This window comes from Electrona antarctica, assembly GCF_951216825.1.
Source record: "Electrona antarctica genome assembly, chromosome: 19".
Taxonomy (NCBI): domain Eukaryota; kingdom Metazoa; phylum Chordata; class Actinopteri; order Myctophiformes; family Myctophidae; genus Electrona; species Electrona antarctica.
The window spans coordinates 10,076,494-10,100,683 of NC_136800.1; the positions used below are offsets into that span (position 1 = coordinate 10,076,494).

General features: G+C 41.8%; 2 protein-coding genes across 3 annotated transcripts; one reads left to right on the forward strand and one right to left on the reverse strand.

Moving 5' to 3' along the window:
- Positions 1 to 820: 820 nt before the first annotated feature.
- On the forward strand, positions 821 to 11,665 carry usp14 (ubiquitin specific peptidase 14 (tRNA-guanine transglycosylase)). Of its 2 annotated transcripts, none has more exons than XM_079530540.1 (16): positions 821 to 1,022; positions 1,815 to 1,960; positions 2,609 to 2,641; positions 2,742 to 2,846; positions 4,763 to 4,866; positions 6,552 to 6,610; positions 6,704 to 6,834; positions 6,987 to 7,067; positions 7,572 to 7,654; positions 8,348 to 8,462; positions 8,683 to 8,748; positions 8,886 to 8,978; positions 9,096 to 9,230; positions 9,422 to 9,482; positions 9,602 to 9,709; positions 10,681 to 11,665. In XM_079530540.1, the coding sequence occupies exons 1-16, from the start codon at positions 1,007 to 1,009 to the stop codon at positions 10,824 to 10,826; spliced, it is 1,482 nt and encodes a 493-aa protein (XP_079386666.1). In that variant the 5' UTR covers positions 821 to 1,006; the 3' UTR covers positions 10,827 to 11,665. The 2 variants fall into 2 exon arrangements, with proteins under 2 accessions (XP_079386666.1, XP_079386665.1); XM_079530539.1 differs by having other exon boundaries at positions 822 to 1,022; positions 9,416 to 9,482.
- Positions 10,973 to 23,128, reverse strand: thoc1 (THO complex 1). The gene is made up of 21 exons (XM_079530538.1): positions 22,981 to 23,128; positions 22,728 to 22,801; positions 21,099 to 21,159; positions 20,904 to 20,973; positions 20,587 to 20,705; positions 19,592 to 19,640; positions 19,416 to 19,511; positions 18,699 to 18,781; positions 17,105 to 17,178; positions 16,738 to 16,846; positions 16,450 to 16,584; positions 15,819 to 15,919; positions 15,371 to 15,437; positions 15,134 to 15,184; positions 14,215 to 14,285; positions 13,966 to 14,061; positions 13,820 to 13,885; positions 13,189 to 13,272; positions 12,784 to 12,931; positions 12,581 to 12,671; positions 10,973 to 12,093 (listed from the first exon to the last, which is right to left on the reverse strand). Exons 1-21 carry the CDS (start codon positions 23,026 to 23,028, stop codon positions 11,816 to 11,818), a joined length of 1,971 nt encoding a protein of 656 aa, XP_079386664.1. The 5' UTR covers positions 23,029 to 23,128; the 3' UTR covers positions 10,973 to 11,815.
- Between the last annotated feature and the right edge of the window lie 1,062 nt (positions 23,129 to 24,190).

Genomic DNA, 24,190 nt, shown 5'->3' on the forward strand with positions numbered 1-24,190 from the left:
TCCTGAGGTCTAGTAGGACTATAGTAAAGAATACAAAAATAAATCACTTTAAAATTGTGTAAAGAAATACATATTTAGCCCCGTGCTCGAATGCCCCCGCCCCCCTGTAAAAAACAGCTAAAATCCCTAAAACGAAAGAAAGCAGCAAATGAAAAAAAAATACACTCACCTTTTACTTTCTCTCATAACAACCTAAAACATGAACCTTGGTTGAAAAAAACTAAAGTTGTCCTTAAAGCATAATGAAATTGTGAAATATTTGCCTTATAGGTTGTTATAACCCCCTATAATGAATATGTATAGCCTATATAGAAAATATTTTAGGCCAATAAAAAATATTGTAATATATACATACACACACACCAAATGTCCCACTTTTGCCGGAATATAAAGAATTTGTGCACTTGACTTTGTATTGGGAACTTCACTGCAGATGTTTGTGTGACCACGCCACCACATGGTCACATCAGGTAACAACACATGCTTAGGAAGTTAGAATAACTAAAAATATTAGCCCTGAAACATGACTGTCATACGAGCGTCATGTGAACCATGGCTAGTAAAATATTCAAGTTCAACCCATAGATATAAACGACTTAGCCTAATATTTAGACTATCGTAGATGTATTTACCAATTCTGACATTTTGAATCTACGATTGAAAATAACTAAATCAAATGAATACATCTGGGGGTTGAAATTAAACAGAAAGTTTGAGAACCACTGATATAATATGCACCTTAAGTTGCTTGCCTTCTGAAAAAGTATGTTTTATTGGCTGTCAGGTCAGGTGGGGTATTCGATCCCTAGATCGTCTCGATACGCATTCCTGCTAGTCAATCCCAGAGCGCGTGGATCAGTGTTCAGCGTGTGTTGTTGCAGCGTCATTCTGTATGAATGAAGTTCGCAGCCAAGTCAACTCCACACACACACACACACACACACATATTCGCGCCCCGGTGGACAGTCTGTCAAAAGAGAGCTGAAGGAAACAAAAGTGGCCAAACATGCCAGTGTTTACAGGTAGGATGGTATTGACGCACCACATTCGCTGTGATATTATGTATAAAACCTCACACGTGTTTTTAAGTCCAGTGTTTTCGCATGTTGGCTAGCGTTAGCAACACTGGACTGTTAGCAGGCGGAAGCTAGCCAGGCCGTCTTGGAGGAATCACTATGAGGAAGATGTGCACTAAAGTTAAAATACCAAATTATGTTCTCATCATAACATTACTCAGTGTTACTGACTAACTGCGTCAAATGAGTGGAGTAGTCTGCGTTAGTCTGGCGCCTTCTGCTAGGAAACTGTTTTAGCGGCAAGCTAGTTAGCTAGCTGGCTAGTTGTCAACTTGTTTATGGCTAGTAATGTCAACACATTGCTGCCACATTACCTGCTTCTCTAGCAGTCAATTTATATAATGATATCAGATCAAGAAGAGTTATTAGTACATGTTTCTATATAACTAGCAAGTAAAGTATGCAAGACAAACGAGTCAAATGACTGAATGTTGGCTTGTTAGCCAACATGATATTGCCAACAGAAGTTAGAACGTCTTCCAAATTGGTTTAGTATAGTTATATCAAAGTATTAGCTACACATACCAGCTGTCCTCTTTAACTTTAGAGCCATTGCTAATAGGAAACCATCTGGGCACTTTTGTACCGCGTTCGTTTCTGTTGCCTTGTATGCAACAGTTACGTATATGCTGTGTCATCATGGTTTGACAACATTTGAATTCCGCCATTCTGCATATTATTTTGTAAGCTAACTAAAGTAATAACCTGTGCTGTATCTCTGTGTGTGTGTATTTTTAGTAAATGTGAAATGGGGTAAGGAGAAGTTTGAAGGAATTGAGCTGAACACGGAAGAGCCGCCCATGGTGTTCAAGGCTCAGCTGTTTGCCCTGTCAGGAGTTCAGCCAGAGAGACAGAAGGTCATGGTGAAGGGAGGCACTCTAAAGGTAACAATGAAGACATAACGTGAAGTAAATAGCCTGCATCCTTAGACACACTCAATTGAGAAAAGACACAGTCATGTCACCCTCCTGGGATGCAATACTGTACTCAGTACTGTACACTAATGTCGTTGAAGTAGGACCCATCTAAAAGACCATGTAATGGGTCCCGGGACCCATTACTTTGAAAACCTATTTACATCACTGGTTGTATGCAGCCTCACTCAGAGATGGGCAATCGGTTTTACATTTACAAATATAATCATATTTATATTATATTTTTCACCCATCATTCCTTAACACCCATGAAGACCTGAGGCCGATTCTACAAAATGTCTTCTAAATTGAAAACCCTATGTTTCTCAAACCAGTGATATGTATTTGGCTGCGGACTGCCATTTCAAAATATTTTGTTCCAGGGACCCCCAGAAGCAGACCTTAGAGTTAGAAATGTTCGCTTGTTGCACCAACTCTCAAGATTAACAAGCTCAAAGTGTTTTTTTTGCAGTATAAAATAATGGTTAAAGTGGTTAAAATCTAAAATGACACACTTTAACTACTGTCAGTAGAGCATGCTTAGCTTGGGACTTCAGTCTTGTAGTATTTTAATATTCAATATGTTCTAATGTATATATGTCTGTCCTTCTGTTGTAGGACGATGAGTGGGGCAACATCAAGCTGAAAAATGTGAGTGAATAGTGGATTTTAAAGCGTTTATGTTTGTCCCGATTAATTGGGAGCAAGCTGAGCACTGGCTATTGAAAGTGAAGATGAGTGTCTCTTGTAGGGAATGACCCTGTTGATGATGGGATCTGCTGAAGCCCTGCCCGAGGAGCCTGCTGTCCGACCCATGTTTGTAGAGGACATGACTGAGGAACAGCTAGCATCAGCGGTGAGTTAATTTAAAGGTTACCGGATGGATTAAGACACGTATAGGCTTTAGTTCCGACACCTACCTCAAACCCTAACATAACCATAACTGCAAGCACGGGAGGTCGGGAGCAGTGCATGTTCAAACGCTAGTCCAACCGTCGGATCTCTGTCGGAATTACCTTCTGAAATGTAAAGTTTCGATTGTAGGGTGTGCTCGTCAACCAGAAGCAGCAGATATTGCTTGATCTCTGCAAACACTGACTACGTCTATATCTTTCGTCTCTACGTTGTTCTAAGACAATATTTTGATTAAGCTGTTTACATAGGAGGCTATTTATAGCACTATTCATATTCTCATTTACATGCTTCAGAGCTTTAGCCTGATTAATGACTACAGGTGCCACCTTCACAGCAGCTGCTTTTTAACATCTAGTAGTTGTAGATTTGTTCAGACAAATGCACCTCTCTACCTTCATTTGATTAGCTAGTTACCACTACAATGTGCGCGCCCTTTTAACAACTTTATGCTATGCCTTTAAAACCGGTGCGTTGGTGCCAGTTTCGGCCTAACCACAAAAATGCTTTGGTATCAGACTAAACAAGGTTCACAACCACCTGAACTGCTTGACCATGAATGCTCTTATTATCTGCCTTGTGTTGCAAATCTCTAAAACAAAAGTCCAATAGAGAGTTTTGGTTACTAGATTAAGGTGGAGAAGAGACTCTTGTTAAAGAGATTTCTATTCTCAATGAAACTTGTTCCTACATTTTCAATCATTTGTCTAAAATTGGAATAGGTCTTAATTGGATTAGGCTTATTCTTACTAGGACCTACCTTATATGGTTTAAGATGCTGTTTTACATGACAATTTATATGCTGTTGTACATTTTCTTCATCTGGTTTTCTGCTGGTTTGTTTGTATTCTGATTCGTTGGTGGTTGGTGCTTTAGAATACAATGCATACGTGCTCCCTGGACGATAGTCGCAATGATTTCGGCGACCAAATGAGAAATGACCTTCTCTTTTGTGCCACCTTTAGACCATAATTTCCAATTCCACACAATGGACAATTTGCCATGAAAAGGAATGTGCTCAGAAGGAATGAACCCTACTGATTTTTAAGGGGAAGATTGAAGTGCATTCTGTTTCCTGGAAGAACCCAAGGTTAATTAAATTAGGTTAGGAAGCGAAGACCGTACGGTGGACTCCCTATTGCTCCCTGGAAGGAAAGAAACATGCGCAATGGGCTATGTGCAGCCAACACTTCCGCGTTCACCGTTCAGCTTCCTTGGTCTCAATTGCGCATGATGTTTCTTTCCTTCCAGGGAGCAATATGGAGTCCACCGTACGGTCTTCGCTTGTTCCTAACCTTATTTAATTAACCTTGGAAGAACCCAAACTATATGATTGACCCTGAGACCTAGGCTAGTGCCCCCCTCAGGCCAAAGATATCAACATGGCTTTTCCTCAGTCATTTTCTAATCGAGTGTAAGGAGCAGCATGAGCTCTAGAGGCTGCTAAACTAAAAGTTTACCGCTGTGACTGCCTTCTATGATGAGAAGTTCGGTCATGGAGTGTGTTGTTCTCTCTCTCTCTCTCTCTCCGTGCAGCACATTCACACTTTTGCTTTGCCCCCCCTGCTACCCAAAAATATCTCATCCACAAGCATGACGCGTTGTGAGCTTGCAGATCAAATATTTTCAGAGCACCTCTAGCTAGATAGTAAATTCGGAACAACCCCTGCGCTCATGAGCTTAGGGGTAGGACTAGGACAGAGTCTGTCACCCTAAATAGTGGGCAGCGTGGCTGGTGCTGGGCCCTTACTCTTGTTATTCCCATAGTGAGCCTTGTGAATGTTAATAAAAAGGAAATGAAGATGCTGTTTCCTCTTATTAAATAGAAGAACTAACCCCTTGTTTTTCTATGGTCCAAAGCTGGAGCTGCCTTGTGGGCTGACAAACCTGGGCAACACCTGTTACATGAATGCCACAGTGCAGTGTCTGCGCTCTGTGCCAGAGCTCAAAGATGCACTCAGAAGGTAGGTTTTCTTCTAAAAATGTGTTTATCCGAAAATCTAAATTTATGCAAAGCCTAGATGTATTTATTTTGCAATCTGTGGGTACTGTTGAAATGTACAGTGCTTTTTCTTGTCAAACATGGAGCAATGTTTTGCTCCTATTATTAAATATGTTAATGTGTTTCATCAAATTAACCGTGTTATCAGTCTTGGTATTGATGGCCTTGTGTATACTGCGTTCAGTCCGTTGTTAGCTTGTAGATTTATTTTTGTATGCAGCGCCGTTGTAAATTGGCATACCTTGTGTTGTACGTATTGGAATTTATTACCGAATGACTAACAAGGCATTTCTCTGCACTCGGACCAAATTGAAAACCGCTTGATGAATGTATGAGTATTGTATGGAAATTACTGTCATCCCAGTTTTCTGTCGTACGTCCATGCATGACTCCTTATCTGGAGTCAGGTCACAGAGGCAGCATTTCCAGAAGAGAATCTCATACAGAGATGACTTCCGCACATCTGGTAGACAATTTAGAGCAGGTGCGATGGTGATGAGGCATACAACGTAGGAGAAAGACACGCTCTTTAAAAATAAATGCTCTTGTGGCGGTGTGTGCCTGTGCACACCGGGTGTCCCTCCTTTCTCCTCAGAAGAGAATCTCAGCCAGACCTGCCTGGTATGCGTTCCCATGCAAGCAGGGAGATATAATTCCCCACCTGGTCCTTGGTCTGCGTCGTGACCTTACCAGTGCATGCCTGGAAAACGTCCCTGGGGAGGGGACCAGGAAGCATCCTTACTTGATGCACGAACCACCTGGCTAGTGGCTACTTTCAGAGTGGAGCTGCTGCTCCTTTGCATGGAATCTCTCACAGATGACTGAGCTTCTCACACTATCCATAAAGGAGATGACAGTCACCATCCTGAGTAAACCCTGTTACCCATTTGACAGCTTGTGTCCACGATCTTGTTCGGTCGGTTCATGACCTGCATTTCATTGCCATAGGTGAGAGTAGGAACGATTATTGACTGGTAGATCAAGAGCTTTGCCTTTTCTTTTCATCAAAACAGTATGGTACAGAAAACTCATTACAGATCCCATTCTCCATCTGATCTCCCACTGCGTCCTACCATCACTTGCGTGAACAAAACCCTAGAGATAATGGAACTCGTTCACATGGGGTCAGGCCTCTTTCCCTACCCAGAATGGGCAATGCATCGGTTTCCTGCTGGGAACCACCTCAGATTTAGAGATGCTGAAGCTCATCCCAGCTGCTTCACACTCTGTTGCAACGGAGCCAGTCAGAGAGATCTGGAGGTCACTTACCCAATGTCATCAGGAGGACCACACTGCAAAAAGCAGTGATGCAGTCGTCGGCTCTCCGTAACCCGATCTTCCACAACTGTGCCTCAAGATCCCGTCAATGAATAACACAAACATGAAGGGTAACAATGCGCAGCTCTTTTGGAGGCCTATCCCCCACCGAAAACAAGTCCAAATTGGCTGTCGGTAGAGCTCCCCCTCACCCCCATACTTCCACAGCAGTTCCCTTAATATATCCTGGGGGACCCGGTTCTATGCCTTCTCCAGTTCCACTCTTGTCAGAATTAGAGCCTCTGTGTTCAGTTCTACACTTCTTGTCAGACATGGTTAATTTCATGTGTCTGTTCCTGCTGAAATTGTCTCCATTTCTCCACCTAACAGGTACGCGGGTGCTCTGAGATCTTCAGGAGCTAATGCACCATCCCAGTATATAACAGCAGGTTAGAGGGAATCCCCAGATTAACAATATATAGTATACAATATAGAATGTAAAAGTGCAAGAGTCTTTATTATTATTCTGTTCTCATCCTCAGCCCTTCGTGACCTGTACGACACCATGGAGAAGACGTCTTCCAGCCTCCCACCAATCATCTTGCTGCAATTCCTTCACATGGCCTTTCCACAGTTTGCAGAGAAGGGAGACCAGGGCCAGTACCTCCAGCAGGTAAGGAACTCATCTCCACTACCAGTGTACCCCCACCACCAGCACCCAGAAGGCCTAACTTCTGAATAGAGACAAAGATGTTTACTAGATCTGAGTGACGGGAGTGCAACCAAATCCATTTCTATGTCCGTGTTCCCTTTGTGTTCCGTCAGGATGCCAACGAGTGCTGGTTGCAGATGATGAGAGTCCTTCAGCAGAAGCTAGAGCCAGCAGAGCTAGAGACTCCAATGGAGGTAAACAAAGCATCTCTTTATTAAAAACCCATTTAGACCTGAGGATGATTCTAAAAAATGTCTTCTGTTTTCTGGAAAACCCACGTTTCTATGTCAAACATTTTCATGTCATGGACCCCCGGAATTATATGAAATTGGCCGCCGGACCCCCATCTGAAAATATGTTGTTCCAGGGACCAGAGGCAAAGATTTGAGTTAAAAAGATTTGCTGTGAAAGAATATATATTCAAAGATTTGCGCCACATTTTCACCATTTTCTAAAATAGCAGACCTGCAAGCTCATAGCTTGAGCTATGAGCTTGTAGAGCTGCTATCTTTCAATAGCTAAAGTTCAAAATAATGCTTAAAACACCAAAAGGGGTCCCCGTCAAGAATGTGTTGATATACAGCTATATTATAATGATGGATGGGCAAGGTATTATATTTATTTTTGCATGAACGAATGTAGAAGAAATGGCCAACTTGAGAGTGTATTGAACATTTCCACCTTTTTATTCTCCCTAGACCGAGTCCGAGGGTGGAACTGCCGCTGCCGCTACAAAGAAGAACTTCATTGACCAGTATTTCGGTGTGGAATTTGAGACCGCGTATCCTTAATCAGATTTGTGTTTGACTTGGACATTTGAATTAAGTTTGAACCCGGCGAATTACATTTTTAAACTGTGGTGTTTTTGTATATAGCCATTGGAGCACAGAAGGCCCTTTGAAGTGAAACACTTGGGGCTATGTTTGCACAAGGTACTTTCGTTACCTCGGCAATAACTGGAGACGGCTACCATGTATCGAGATGAATGATGATGCAGATAGATTGTTTCCAGTCTCATAGACGGGTTATGTATGGGTGGAAAAAAAAACTTTTGTGAAAAATACACAAATGGCTAAGGCTATTCTCACTTAAACCCATTTAGGCCTGACCTCGAAATGTAAAAACAATCCTCCAGTTTTCTGAAATAAATATTTTCACGATTTTTCAAAAATAGCAGACCTACAAGCTCGTAGCGCGCCACTCGGTGGCGCGCTATGAGCTTGTAGATCTGCTATTTTTCAATAGCTAAATTATAACACCAAAAGGGGTTCCCGCCCAAAATGGGTTAAGTAAAAACCGGGGAGCCATGCCGTGCTGCTAAATGGATAACTATCAAAGATAAGTCTGCTTACCGCCTTTTGTAAGAAGCAAATAATTAGTACCACTATTTGGTTGTAATTTTATAGAGCCCTAAAACATCAGCGGTTGAATGTAGCCATCTGTCTGGCTTTTTCTTAACCCCTCTTGTACTCAGTATGAAGTGCACAGAGTCTGAGGAAGAGGAGCAAACAAAGGGCAAGGAAAGCCAGCTTCAGATCAGCTGTTTCATCAACCAGGAGGTGAAATACCTTGCCACGGGACTGAGGCTGGTAAGCATCACTCTTGGAGAGGTTCATGGTTTCTGTGCTGTATCCAATTTAAAGGCCGTGAGCCGCATCCAGCAAGATGCATCATGTCCACTTCTGGCAGTTGGAATAGATGCTATATTTTTGCTTGTCTCTAGTGTGACGAGACCACACACACACACACACACACTGGTATGTCTATCGCCATAGTAACAAGATCGAATGTGTTTTTTTCCCCCTCTAGAGACTGCAGGAAGAAATCACGAAGCTGTCCCCATCTTTGGAGAGAAATGCCTTATATATAAAATCTGTAAGCTTCTTTATCATGCCCAAGTTGATTAATTAAAAAAATGAAATTGGTCAATATCGACCATTGACTTGACGGATCCAACAACCAAATGTATCTATTTATTTGAAGGGATTTTGTCTTGTTTTGCATCCCCTCAGTCAAAAGTCTGCCGTCTCCCTGCCTACCTGACTGTTCAGATGGTCCGTTTTTTCTACAAAGAGAAGGAGTCTGTCAATGCCAAAGTGCTTAAGGTTGGTGTTTTGATATTTGTGAGGTTTGAAAATGAGTGGAGCCCAATTTGGGGGCCATTTCAGAAGAGTTTCGAAAGCTGAAACGTTGGTCTGAATTATCACTGTCTGGTTCAATAGGATGTCAAGTTCCCCCTCATGCTGGACGTCTACGATCTGTGCACATCTGAGCTCCAGGACAAAGTGGCCAACACCAGGTCAAAGTTTAAGGAGGTGGAGGAGAAGACGCTGGAGAAACAGCAGCAACAGGACAAGGTAAGAAGATGGCTTAACCCATTTTGACCTGAGATCAGATTCTAAAAATGTCTTCTACATCCTGACAGACCTGGTGGCGCGCTACGATCTTGTAGGTCTGCTATTTTTCAATAGCTAAAGCATAACATGCGAGTGTAATTTCGGCTTTGAATGGTGTCACATCTTTTGCTGTTTTCTTGCAATAGTTGAAGAAACCAGCCGAAACCAGAACGAAAGCAGCAGTAAAATATGAACCTTTCTCCTTCCCTGATGGTAGGTTGTTACATTGGTGCGCCCATGTTGCTATACCTGTATGTCCCTATATAGCTAATATTGTGTTCTAAGCTCAGGGAGCACAACGTGTTGTAACAACACTAGTTTGTTCCCTACAGACCTCGGTTCCAACAACAGTGGCTACTATGACCTGCAGGCAGTGCTGACACACCAAGGTCGCTCCAGCTCATCAGGTCACTATGTGGGCTGGGTCAAGAGGAAAGAAGGTAATCTTTATTTTATATCTCTGCTGTCAGGAAGAAACTCCAAAATTGTTCATTTTTCAGAAAATGAAAAATATCCATTTTTCAGGAAAATGAGAAAACAAAGTTGGTGTTGTGAATTTATAAATTGTCAATTACTTGCATGAGAGTGGCAGAGGTGGTGGAGTTGGCTGTTTTAGCAGACAGTTTTAAGATTTTGTCTGAAGCGCTTTTTACTAGGGATGCACAATAATTATCGTCCCGATAGTTATCGGCCCGATATCAGGAATTATGACATAATAATTATCGTCCCGATAACATTAATAGCTCAGATAATAATATATTGAATATATATTCTTTATTTCATGTATTTTCATGCTTGCAGTTATGCGAAATGATTATTTGTTTCATCTGATTGTATTTGCTGACAAATCACCCATCGTGTCATATGTATATAATATACTGTATTTGCTTAGGTCAAAGCTATGTTAAATGTACCGTTACTCAACTAGTATTTATGTATGTGTATATATTTTCATTAACTATCGGCATCGCCATATCAGTCTTGAGAAGCATGAAGTTATTTATCAGTATCTGTTTAAAAAAACCATTATCGTGCATCCCTACTTTTTACTACTTTTCATTGTCTCAATATGTTAACCAACACACAGACGCAAAGGGTGTTCAATAGCACTGATTTAATTTAAAAAAAACTCGTCCGGTGATCTCTAGGGGTCCACTCAAAAGTCCCCAGCAAAATAGATCGAGAGATCTGTCCTGAAAAAAATAATATTTAAAGAAAATACAAAATATTGTCAGATTGCGGTCCCATGGCCAAATACATATTAATGTAGGGGTCCTTTTGACATAGAAATGGTTTGAGAACCACTGCTGTAAGCGGTATACCCGAACAGAAAACACAGGTATCATAGTAGAAATGTCATGCCTCTGTACTATCTATAGAAAGTAAAGTAATTGGTTTCTCTGTCATACAGATGAGTGGGTTAAGTTTGATGATGACAAGGTGAGCGTGGTGTCTCCAGAAGACATCTTGCGGCTGTCCGGTGGTGGAGACTGGCATATAGCATACGTTCTACTCTACGGACCCCGGCGGCTGGAAATACTTGAAGAGGAACAGTAAAAAAAAATGCAAGATCTCTAAAATAGAACCAGAAACAACATCCTACATGCATACAAAAAGCCATTTCCATGCACTGTCTGCATAGATGTGCAATAAACCTGGGTGTCTTTCAAATTTGATTACCATAACTTTTTTTTTTGTTGCCGTTTTATAACTGACACGGATACTTGTAAAACACATTTCTCCATCAAAACGGAGTTGAGTATTCTACCAGTTTATGATTAGAGATTGGGGGGAAAGGATCCTGGATCCATGGAGGTGTTTGTCTTTGTTCTGCAGGTTCATTAAATGTTTTATACACATTGTATATTTTTTAAAGCCTTCGATAAAAGGTGCTCATGTCATAGAATCAAAGTAAACCAGTTTGTACAGAAATGTGTGGCCAAGTTATTGCACTTGGACGCATCCAGGCTTGTATCTCTTCAAATTGGATGCATTATGAAGATCTTAAACACAGTTTAAGACTCTTCTTCACTTATTGGGTCTCTGGATAATTTGTCTGTTTTCCTAGTTTAGATTTTCTGGCTTGCATCAGCTCTGCTTGACATGTTATGAGGTGCTGTCCCCTCATTTTCTCAAAATGTGGGCTTTGGATGAGGCGAGTGGAATCCAAGCTCCAAACTCATACTCGGATTGAGGTTTGACGAGCCTTGGCATGATGTCCTTGTTGGAAATGATTTCCAGAGTTCACACAGCTGCTCTGACATGACGCTATGCTTCACTCTTTTCATGCAGTTCTCCCAGTCACATTGCCCCAATGTTAAACATCTAACCTTCCACTCTGTAATAACTTGACTGGTGGGTTTTCATAGATGGTGAAAATAAACTGTTATACCAAATGTGTTTATCTTTTCTTAAGCATCTTACAATCAATGGAATGATTCACTGATTACTTGGAAAAATGTTTATTTGATGTTTGTAGAGCTGAAGAAAAAAAAAAGATAACAAATGACATTTAAAAAGAACATTAGGTGACTAGCAAATCATCGTTATGCCTCACTGAGGCTGTCTGCAATCTGGGAGAACCCTGCAGCATTGAGGGCTGCGACCAGGTTCTCCACGGTGGCTTGTGTTGGGTCTCTATCCTGCCAGGCACACAGGAGCAGCTTGGCCTGCATCTCAATAACATCGCTGTCTGTCTCGAACTCCCGCACCTCAGCCGCTTTCATCTCCAGCTGTGTGGCCAGGGTCTTCCACTGACCACCCAGTTTGGCTGCAATGTCATCCATCTGCAGATTTGTCACCAGCTTGCTCTGCATGCTCGGACCTGGACAAAAATAAAATACTAAGTGAATGCAAGCTTTTAATAGTTTGTTCATTTACATGTCACTCCATGAACACTTTAAAGGCTGCTGCATTTACAGTATGAGACTTACCTTCTGTTACTAATATGGGTTAAATTTTGAGGACAAAAGAACAGTGAAATCTACATAGTACGGTCCATTTGGTTTTACGGTAATACGCTCTCAAGAGTTACATAATTAGACCATAGCGTAGAAGAATTGTTACTTTGATCAAGGTTGGCCTGTTATCTCTCCTATGGTACCAACATCTTATCCAAGGAATAATATTCAAAGTTTTGGGTCCCACAAACATAAATCACAATCTAACTTAAGGACAAAGCCATATAAATCTCATCAAATGATGGTCCGCGGCTCAAAAAGTTTTCTCCAGCTCTCCCATAACAAACGGCAGGTGGCGAGGAAACGACATTGAGGGGTGCAAGGACACCAACAAGAAAAGGGGGAACTTACTATCATTGGTCTCTTTGAGAAGGTTATCTCCGTTCTCAATCTCATCGTCATCCTCCTCCCCTGTCTTGATCTCCTCTGAGGGGATGTCCTTCTACAGATGAGGAATAATCAGAATACAAGCATTAATATTAATGTCTTGTGACATCTCTGGGTACTGCAGTGCACAGTTGGATATTATTGACATCTAGAGTAAACTTGCTCACCGGCAGCTCTTTGGCCAGTTTGCTAACCATGCTGTCCAGGTATTCTGCCAGGCTCTTGAACTTCTGGGGCATGGGCTGAAAGAAGTGGGGACTCCTTCTGGACAGCAGTCGTAGAGCTCGCCAACCATAATTGGAATTTCGCACAACCCTGATTTCACAGGGAGAAAGGGGTAATTACCGGTACATATGTACTGTATATATTATATATATTTCTTTATATTATACTGTTCGTTGTAGGACAGTGTCATTCAAGTGTACTAAAAGTTCAATATGACATCACCATACCACTCAGGGTGTAGATCTAGGTTTAAGTCTGTGTGTTTCATAACGATGTAATGAAAATACATTTCCTGAACAGTATGTTGCGTGTGACACTACTCAAGAGCTTTTGAAGTGAAGACATACTTGTACTCATCCTCCACCATATTAGCAGGGTCGGCCTGTTCAATAGCCTCCGTAAAGAACTCATCCAGAGACGGCATGAACTCCCTGGATGGAAGACATTCACACAGAGATAAAACCATTCAGAAACGGAGACGTGAGCACAGTTACAGTAGGCTGTATATGCTAGCTAGTGCAGGGGTTTTCAACCGGTGGTCCTTTGGCCCCCTGGTGGTCTGCAGAGTTATTGCAGGTGGTCCCTGGCCATGCATTCAGAAAATCATATACATTTTGTTTCTGGTGATAAAATGCTTTGAAAACTAGATTTTCTTTTGTTCCAACTCATGATTTTAGCCTGTGATTAACAAGGAAGGATTACACATTTTAAACCCATGGAATGGTGCATGAACCCCCACCACTATTGTGTCAGGTGGGTCTATGATGGACCCACCCAACACAATAGTGGTGGTCCCCCAGGTTGCTCTTAGTGAGGATGGTGGTCCCTGGGTCAAAATATGTTGAAAACCCTTGTGCTAGTGTATCGATTAGATTACAGTCAGTACACCAGTACTCCATTTTCTAAACGCCAATATAGACTTAAAACAAGATGTGCTTTGATTAACTGTACAAAGTAATAAAAGTCTACGTCACTGACCTGTTGTCTGACCTGCAGGCCTCCATGTTATCGTGGTTCAGGTTCCACAGTCTGGTCAGCTCATCACTGGAACAACACACAAGGTCATACAACAGGAACCCATTGGTCGTGTTGAATTGTATTCACATAATATCGAGAGATCTTACTTCCCCATGAAGATCTTGCGGTCCGGCCCTTTTCCTAGGAAGTCTTCCGGAGCTTGTCTTTTCCTGGTGGGCCTCTTGGGTTTGTCTTCTACCGTTCTGTGGGAGCCAAAAAAAATCAAGAAAAATCACTGGAAGGTAGAGCATGGCATCATCAAACAGTTTGTTGCACTTGCAAAATGCTGGCTTAACGTTTGTGCATGTCTAAAATGACCTTCCATAATTAAAACTAAAACCAAGTAGTTGTCATACCTCTCTTTGACAAAGCTTGCGCATCCCTCATTCTTCCAAACATTCCAGTTCTCCTCTGTGTTCAGGATATGCTGTGAGAGATTGAGGTGGTTGACCAACAAGTCAAATCACTGACGGAACTAAAACATAATGCTATAGAGCGTCGCAGTCCCGCCTCCTACCATGGACCAGGAAATGAATCCCAATGCATTTTTCCCATAGACATTTCATAAAGTATTTATTTAAAGACGGTTACGCCACGGACAAAGCCAACTCGAGTCGTGACAACTCATGACAACACAAACAATATTTTGGACCAAACAAATAATTACAAAAATGTGTTGTAACCTGACGTTTTTTTCTTCTAATTATTTTTTCGGCCCCAAAAATTGTGTTTGTTGTCATGATTTGTCACGACTCGAGTTGGCTTTGTCCGCGGCGTAAACGTCTTTAAATAAATACTTTCTGAAATGTCTATGAGGAAAAGAATCATTTCCTGGTCCATGGTAGAGGGCGAGACTAGCCTGATTATCAGACTGTAGCTTTCTTGAAGCTTCAGTCTGACATTGTCTCCTGTCTGAGTGATTTCAAGGGGGAGGGGATTAGAATTTCCCTCAACCCTCTGTGTGTTGCGCTGCGTGATGACGCTGAAAACGGGACTCTGCGCTGATTGGTTGTTCGTTAGACCCACCCCCCCACCACCGATTCTCATTGGATAATACATTTTTCTAATTATAGGTTCACAGTGCAACACCAGACCAAGAGATGCAGTCCACTCAGAGAGTGGGCTGGGTCTTTGGGCTGGATCCAGGCTAGGGCGAGACTGCGACGCTCTATTGCTAGCCAGATGCGATGTACTAGAACAGATCATTCATGTCAACATCACTTACCTCAACCATGGTATGTACTAGAATAGATCATTCATGTCAACATCACTTACCTCAACCATGGTGGCAAACTGGTCTCCATCTGGCGGGATCTCTCTCAGCAGCTACAGTTGAACAGTTGAACATTAGCTTAAGTTAGTTTTTCGGTATAATTTATGATCCAATAACTTGACATATTAGTGTGTACATACCGTAACAACCAATATAATGTAAACAGCAATATGACAGTCTTGTGTACAACAGCTATACCAGTATACGAGTGATATTTGCAAGGAAGATTAAAGACCAACCTGGTATACCAGTTTGGTTGTCTCTTCAATCCACGCAGTCTGGTCATCATTGAGAACACAGCTGGAACTGAAAGATAGTAAGAGGCAGCAAATAGATTTCAGTAAAGTGCAGAAATAACGCATTCCAAATTGCTTCAACAGATGATCGGATTCGTTGTTCTAAAAATAAAAAATAAATCACTGGTTTCCAAATACTGGGACCCATTTGTGGGTCGCGGACACATTGTTATGGGTCCCCTTATATTCTGTTTCCTAAATTTGGTTTTGAATTATTATTTCAAAACATTCCCAAAAAAAGCTAAACAAAATTCAATGATTCTTTCAGTAACTTACAACGTAGCGTGAAGCTCTGCTATTTTCACTAGTTTGGGCTCCGGGAGAATGTCTAATTTCTGTTTTGGGTCACGGGCGCTAAAAGGTTTGGGAACCACTGTTCTGCAGCGGGTACCTTTTGAACTTGACTTGGCCCTTGAGGTACTGGAAGAGGATGAGGTACTGCAGGAGAATGTGTCGCCTGAAGTTACTGTCACTGAGCTGCAGGTCCATGAGCTTGAGGAGGCCAAAAGAAACCACACATGACAGAGAGAAGACCAGGTAAGCATTACTTTTCTTTATGTACTGTATAGAATGGCACCTTTCACAACGTTAGAAAGGTGCTTCACATTTATATAACCAAGCAGAGACAAACTGAATAACATTCCAAATACACAAACATAAATCACAATCTAACTTAACCAATTTAGGCCTGACATCGAAATAAAAAAAATGTAAGTATTCTGAAAGAATATATATTCAAAGATTTGTGCCGCATTTTCAAAAAAATTTAAAAATAGCAGACCTACAAGCTCGTAGCGCGCCACTCGGTGGCGCGCTATGAGCTTCTAGATCTGCTATTTTTCAATAGCTAAAGTATAACATAATGCTTAGTTAAAACACCAAAAGGGGTTCCCGTACAGAATGGGTTAAGGACACAGCCGTATGACTTAGTCCCAGGTGGGTTTGTGGAAAACACTAAAACAAAGAAAGAAAAATCTTTATGGGAGTTTATTGCCAACTATCCTACATAAATCTGTTCTCACCTTCTCACTAGTGAGGAACTTGGCAAAGTAGACGTGTTCTCCACCAGATGTCCTCAGGTCCTCTAGCTTCCTCTTAGATGCCTGCATGTCATCCAGTTTGTAGCTCTTGAATACTGCCAAGGTCTCGTCCGAGTACTGAACGGGACAAAGAACAACAACCTCTACTGTAAGTGTATCTTATTGTCAAATCCTGTTGAGGGTGATAGCCAATGGCATAGTTTATCGGAGGAACATTGTGGAAAACACAACGAAACCACAGCTCTTGCTTCTAGAGTGGAGCGGCTTTACCTTGAGGAATGTCATCCAGGAGAATTTATCATAACACTGCACTGGGTTTCTGAAGTAGTCCTGCAGTGTCCAGAACTTTCTGTATAAGTTGTAGTCAATCGGAATGGAACTGAAAAGTCAAACATTCAGTCACTGTTATTGAATAGATTATTAGATCATCCTTTGAATAATAGAAAGGGACTAATGTGAAAGCAAGGAAATATGGATGGAAAATTCTTAGATCATGGTTTTAAACTGTAATGGGTCTGAATATGACAGTAAAAACAAAATAATCAGTGAACATTTTTAACTGAATTACATTGTTGTTGCCATCAATAAATAGAATCATTGATCTGTGAGTGCCGTTTGTTTTTATGCTACCACTTACCATGGTGCAGGTACGTCTTCTTCACCCATCTCTCCCTCTTCTACCTCCATTCCATCTTCCTTTTCTTCTGTGTGCTGCCATAGACCAAAGTTTTCAAAAGAAAATAGAGTAAATAGCCTATCTACAATCTCACAATGCATTCACAATGTGGCTCGTTTAGCTTGTAGAACCCCATTTCTGCTTATTGTTGTACAACAAAGTATATAGGGCCTAAGTGTTTAACAAGGTACTGATAAGAGTGTCGTGTATGGGAAAAATGTATTTTATACTGATTTACAACAGTATGAATACAAGCCTATTGTATAAACCACCAGCTAAAGTAGAAGCTTGTTTTTTTTTACTGTCCTGATAACATACCACCCTGACACTGACCTTATGTTTGTACCCCGAACTGTATCACTTCTCTGTACATAAATAATACTACTACTGTAAAAAAGTTGGTTCCTCGGTCTACGACATTTAAATCATAGGGGGGTGAACGTGTCAAAGCGGCATCCTGGTATTGTTGACCCGACATGTTGAGGTTGCTTACAGTTGGTACTTCCTCTGTTCCTTAGCAATGACCCCAGTAACCCCCACATTTAGCTGAGTGGGTAGAGGGGCTGCCTGGGAAACAGAAGGTTCCTGGTTTGTGTCCCGACCTACACGTCCCTGAGCAAGGCATTCCTAACTTGCTCCCCGAGGTCGCTGTCCACGTAGTGCCCACTGCACCCGATACTTAGGACGGTTTAAATGCAGAGCCCACATTTCACTGCATTGTGCAAAACAACATGAAGTGACAAAGGAGTGTGAGCCACTACCACTAAAAGTGCTTGCAGGACACATGCCCTTTTTGACTTGTTCATGAACAGACCTAGCCCGTCTCCGGACCCCCCGGGTTGAGCTCCTTTGGACCTACCACGTAGGGTCCGGTCTCACCGGATTCAAGCGACATGGGATGCAATCTGATTTCCCCTGACTTAGCCCTGTGCTGCGGTGTGGGTGTCACGCTGACATATTCCAAACGAAGCATATGAACGCTATAGGAGACAACGAACCATCTGACCCCCCCCGCGAACGGCTCAGAAGCCGTTAAGTATTTTTAATGTTTGTACGACCGCTTTGGCAGCTCTGAAATTCTCTCTTCGGTCCCTCCTTGTTGACATCTCGGTTGGCTAGCTGCGCCTACGGTTGGCTAGCTGCGCCTACGAGGCGCGTAGGGAGGCGCTGCTAGCCAACCGAGATGCTGGAGGCGGTACAATGGGATGTCAACAAGAGAGAATTTCAGAGCTGCCAAAACGGTCGTACAAACATTAAAAATACTTAACGGCTTCTGTGCCGTTCGGGGGGGGGGTGAGAGGGTTCGTTGTATCCTATAGCGTCCATATGCTTCTTTTGGAATATGTCAGCGTGACACCCACACCGCAGCACTGGGGTAAGTCAGGGGAAATCAGATTGCATCCCATGTCGCTTGAATCCGGTGAGAAGGAACCCTACATAAAGTCATCAAAATGTCAGAAACTTTAACGTAGGGTTCCGAAAGGAGCTAGAACAGACCCTTTTTTTAAACATGAATTTCCATCACAAATGCCTCAACCCGTTGGCGTTTGTTTACCTTTTGTCCAAGGGTGCTCTCCTGTTCATTCTTGTTGTATACTGTGATGTTCTCCAGGTTAAACTGGCTTTGGAGATTGAGCCCTGAGAGAAGTAGAATAAATAGCTACATGAGGAGCAGGATTATGACCCATTATATTTAATTGAGGAGGCAATGCTTGCACACCTCCCCATTAAACACTTAAACCGTCTATACTTAGTAAACTGGACATGAGTTGCTTCTATACTTCGTGCGTCACAATGCTTTGCCAGCTTGTAGATCTGCCATTTTTGGCAAATGTTCCCCCAGAATATGCTGGGATGCATGTGGTTAATTCACCATTTGTCAGCCTTCTGATTGGTGCCTGATTGACTAACCAGCAGGCTCATTCTGCCTTGTTCCGCCCTGGTTCTGCCTTGTTTATGTTGAATTTGCTTAAACATCACTTTTGGAAAAAACTAAAAACGAATTGCCCAGCCATGTATGCTGCACATGTGATGTTTCTTTTTACTGACACAAAGTTTAAAATAAAAATGTAATGCACAGAATACGTCATTTCAATGGTAGTGGATGGAGAGAAAGTATTTTTGTCCAACCACGAAACAGCAACCAATGGGTACGAAAAGGGGCACAACAATTTACAATTTCACAGGTGGGACTTGACAAAGGGTGAATTGGCGTTGGAATCCGACATCGATTCATCACATCAAATGCTATGTATACAAATTAACTACTGACCCGATTTCTCAGACAGAGGGAAGAGACGAGCCAGGAAAAGTTGGATTCTCCCGCAGAATACTGTATTCTGAGATTTGGACAGCCTCCTCAACAGATCTAAAGAGATGAACCATGTGTATTATTATCTTTACTCCCTTATGCATGGTGATGAAAACGTCTACAAATATTATCCTTACCGTTACACATCCTCAACAAGTAATTCTTTCCAGCGGTATAGAAGGAAGTCTGAGGGTAGAGAAAAATGCATATTTAGGTCTCATTCTCACCTCAACTTCGGTAGACTCGATGCGAATGGGCCGAGAAGTTGCATCATTCTTGCATTTTTTATTAAACTACACAGTGACATTTATGGTGTTAAAATTATACTTCGAGTAATAGTTAGGATGCAGTGTGTCGACGGGGACTGGACGTTGTGTGTGTCACGTGTGTGTGTGTGTGCACTGTTCTTTTGGGCACATTGCAGAGGCACAGCGGAGACGGGAGCACAAAATTAATTATCCAAGTTTACAATATACTATTACTCTCATAGATGATCCGATCATCATATAAATTATATAGATCATGCTGAGCTATGCGTTTCATTTTGATGTAGGCTATTTATATTTAGACGAGATGAAGAAAGTCCCCACTCGGATCCCCACACACAGTGACAGCGCTCCATGTTTACGCAGACAGAGACCGAATATTATGTACACTGCAGTGTTTTTATGTTTCCTTAAGCAATTGATTAATGTGCTTGTCTGACCATATTTCGATGAGAGCTTTGGTCTCCTCATTCGACCACGTCTATCCACGGTAACAGGAAATCGTGTTTACTGTTGACGTTTCATTTCCTTTATTTGATGCGGATTGCATTCACACCTGCAGTGAATTGTAGTCAGGTGCGCTTGGAAGCGAAGCGAAACCCCCGTTGTTTGGCGAACTTGAATGCGATGGTTTGATCCGCACCAGAATTTGAATGGGCCTTCACACCAAACGAAGCGCACTTTCCGACGATACGCAGCAGGATTCGTTTTAATCGCAGTAAAGCATTCTGGTGTGAATGCCACCTTAATAGAATCAAACAGGATATTCCATCTGGTCTTCAATGGAAACAATGACTGTGGATATCTCCCGATAACATTTCAAACACCTTTACTGTAAGCCTTTAAACTAAGGGTAGCCAACTTACCGATTTCCATGTGCCGACATTCTCCTCAACAAAGGAGAATATCCTGTCACATTGATCGAGAGGCAGGCAGTCGAGTACGTCTCCCAACAGGACGAATGGAGTTGTAGCAGAGCAGATACCTGCATGGAGAGGGCTCTTCATTAATGTCTTAACTGAATCATGCCTGATCATTTCACTACAAATAGGAGATAATGGAATTCAGAGGAAGCAAAGCATGGGCCTATGTCATAATGTCACTCACAAATTATCAGGCAACAATGAGTTTTAAAATATAATGGAATTATTGTTCCACAATAACATCCAAGCGACCAGCCTACCTTCTGTAACTGCATCGATGCTGAGGTATATGAGAGACAGATAATCATCACTGCTTGCCTTCCGTTCAATCTGCAGAGAAAAATAAATGATGCTGGCTCAGAATCTCCAACGAGCCATAGTCCCAGTGCTCTCATCTATTATGTGTACAACTGAGATCAAAATAAGATAATTTAAAAAATAATAATAATACTTACAATCTGATCTCCCAGAACGCCCCTCAATGATTGGTCAAGTGTCGTTTTCTTCTCTGTCTCACTGTTGGGAGAGGGTAAATAACACAAGTAATGTATTAACAGTAGCCACAAGCAACTTAGATGCTAAATGGCTTGCCCATTCACGGAACTACAAAAGTCCTTTCCAAGCGTATTAAACAATGATAATAAACTCACTAATATTGCCCCTGTACAGAGTCAGACAGCTTGGTTTATCCGCTTTGTCTCTGTCAAGACTATTTGTAAAGATCCACCATGTTTATGAGCAACTTTCTGTCAATAAACTAAATGTATTGGCCTGTGCCCTGGCTCATCGGTACCCTGGCTGGTAGTCCAGTCTGGCAGTGTGCCGCGACTCCCGATCCCGACGGCCTTTACTGCATGTCACCCCCACCCCCCCATTTCCTGTCAGCCTACTGTCTATCCCTCTATAAAAAATATGAAATAAAAGGCGAAAGCCACAAACAGGAAGTTGCTCATATGTGATTTTTCTCTCAAACAAAAACAAAGAAGAGGATAGCCCAAGCAGTCCTAAGTCCTAACCACAGGCGGAAGCCACGGGTGAGTCTTAACCGGCCATGTATGTCGGACTAACGGGATGTCGTTCTAACGGGTGGGGTCCGTGCAGCTCAGGGACGTGCACACACAGACATCAAAGGGGGCTTCAGCCCCTGCCCTTTTACCCGTCTGTAAAACAACTGCCCTTTCCAGACCACGAATGCAGAATTTACTATAGTGAAAGAAATGCAAATGCCTCTCCTTTCCATGCCATGCTGGAAGGCAGCGTTCAGGAGAATTGCTTTTTCTCTGAAGTCTCCTGAACTTGAACACAGCATTTTGCATTGAACAAATTTGTTTAGAAATCCATGTCGTACACCGCATCTCCACTGGGTAACGGTTGCGCCCGAACATTGCTGATCTACAAGCTCTCAACGCGCCGCAGTGCGACGCATTGTGAGCTTGTAGATCTGCTATTTTTGTCCAAAAGTGCCCTCTTACTGGATTTCAGCCCCTGCCTCTCTAACACTCTCTGCACGTCTCTGGTGCAGCTGCACTGGTGAGTTTAATGTCATTAAAGGTAGTGTACGTGAATTTCTTTGGTTAAAATAAGTGTTAAAGCTCTATATTCTGATAGTACTCATTGCTATATAGAGTGTTTGTTCAGTAATAGGAGTCTCCATGTCAGGATACAGATTAAACAAGTGGAATTGTAAGTGATGACACAAAGAAATGAGCAGACAAAATTGTAACTGAAACACTAAGAGTTAAGCTGTCAATTCATAAATGGCTACTCTCTCCTGATTGGCTGAAATGCTGTTACCTACCTGAAATGTATCTTCTGTTGGAGAGACAGGGAGGGAGACTCCTATTACTAAACACTGATTGATTACTATCACAGTAGTGATTTAACCTTTTAACAAAACACTTTTTTAACCAAAAGAAACCCCACCTTTAAAAAACACAGATATATAGGACTTTCCCCATTTCACGAATGGGCTCTCAATGGACGGATGGAACTTTGCACATAGCATCTAGCAGATTTTTTTTTTTTGCTTGCGGCTTAAGACAGTATTGTTGTATTCAGTTTGAGTCTTAATTCATGTAACTTACTTTCCAGGAATCTGGTTGAAAGCGTTGATCAGAGGCTTGCTGTTTCTGCCCGCCAAAGCATTTGCAGTAGACGCCTGTGTGTTTATGTGAGCAGAGGAGAGAAATGTAGCTTAGCCGTTAGCAATGATAGTGAGGAGCAACAGAAAAGACAAAGGCACAATGAAATAACCAGGCTGCTATCGTCTCAATAAAAAAGGCACTTGTTCATGAATGCGTATTTTCAACAGGTAAGACAACTAAGTCATTTCCTCACCGTAAATTTGTCTCTAGCGTCGACAAAATTAAATAAGGACGGCGACATGTTGTTTACTGCTGAGAGAGCAATCTATCGACTAGTAGTAGTATAATAAGTATATACTTCCGGGTGAACATGAATGACCCTCTATTCTATTGAAAAATAAAAGAAGAACGTCCATGCATAAAGACGCTTCTTTATATATAATTAGAGTTACTATATTGTAAATTATAGAAGAAAGACACTTCACAGAGAGACATTTTATTCAAATGCAATACATTTTACTAGTTAGATAAATTAGGAGAAGGCATATCTTAAAGGCATGTCTTACACTGGCGGTGCCAGAGGGTGGTAGTATAGTATTGTACATGTTTTTTCATGGTTTTCTCATGCTCGAGAGAAATTGTAATATTTAGTATTTTCCCACAGTGTATTTACTCCACACAGCACACATATTTGTATCTTTCTACTGATTATTATTATTATTATTATTATTATTATTATTATTATTACAGTATTATTTATTTATTCATCTATTCATTCAAATATTTTGGAACATTTTGTAACAATTCTATGTGCTGTGTTTTCTCACCTGGATTATGATACATATTTTTGTTCAATAAATAAATTGCACAGGCTACTGCTGTGGCATTTGACTGTACTGCACTAACTATGCCAGAGGATGGCAGCATTTTACACTATACACCATGAAGTATTCTCCATAATGGAGTTATAAGCTGTCGAATACATGTATCTGTTATTGCAGTTGATATTGAAGAGAGTTGACAAGGTATGCTTGATGCACCTGAGTTTATTGTTTTATTTGGGGGTGGCAGTAGCTCAGGATGTGTAGAGTAGCTGTCTGGGAACTGGAAGGATCTCGGTTTTATCCCTGCTTCCTGACCTCCAGGCTTCACATATCGAAGTGCCCTTGAGCAAGTTGGTTGCATGTGTAGCAGAGTGGCTCCCAACCTCAGCCTGATGGCATAAAAAGTCTAATATCTCCCTTGAATCATAATCATAGGGAATTCTCTTTGGGTTAGTGGTTAAGATGTTGCATTTCCACTCAGGAGACCCAGGTTTGATTCCCAGCTGTTACATCGGTGCTCTGATCTGGATTGGGTTTCCTGGGAGGTGGTCAAAAGGGGGGTGAGTATAGCAGAGTAGCTCACAATCTTAGCCTGAGTGATGGCCTGATCTCCCCCAAATCCGTTTCCAAGATGTTGGC

Coding starts and splice junctions, on each gene's coding strand:
- thoc1 (XM_079530538.1), bottom strand. CDS start 23,028: ATGTCGCCGTCCTTATTTAATTTTGTCGACGCTAGAGACAAATTTACG. Junction 14,062..14,214: donor GCAAGCTTTGTCAAAGAGAG/GTATGACAACTA, acceptor TGGCTCCCACAG/AACGGTAGAAGACAAACCCA. Junction 13,273..13,819: donor GCCTGCAGGTCAGACAACAG/GTCAGTGACGTA, acceptor TCTTCCATCCAG/GGAGTTCATGCCGTCTCTGG.
- usp14 (XM_079530539.1), top strand. Junction 2,642..2,741: donor GCAACATCAAGCTGAAAAAT/GTGAGTGAATAG, acceptor TGTCTCTTGTAG/GGAATGACCCTGTTGATGAT. Junction 4,867..6,551: donor CTCAAAGATGCACTCAGAAG/GTAGGTTTTCTT, acceptor TCCACCTAACAG/GTACGCGGGTGCTCTGAGAT.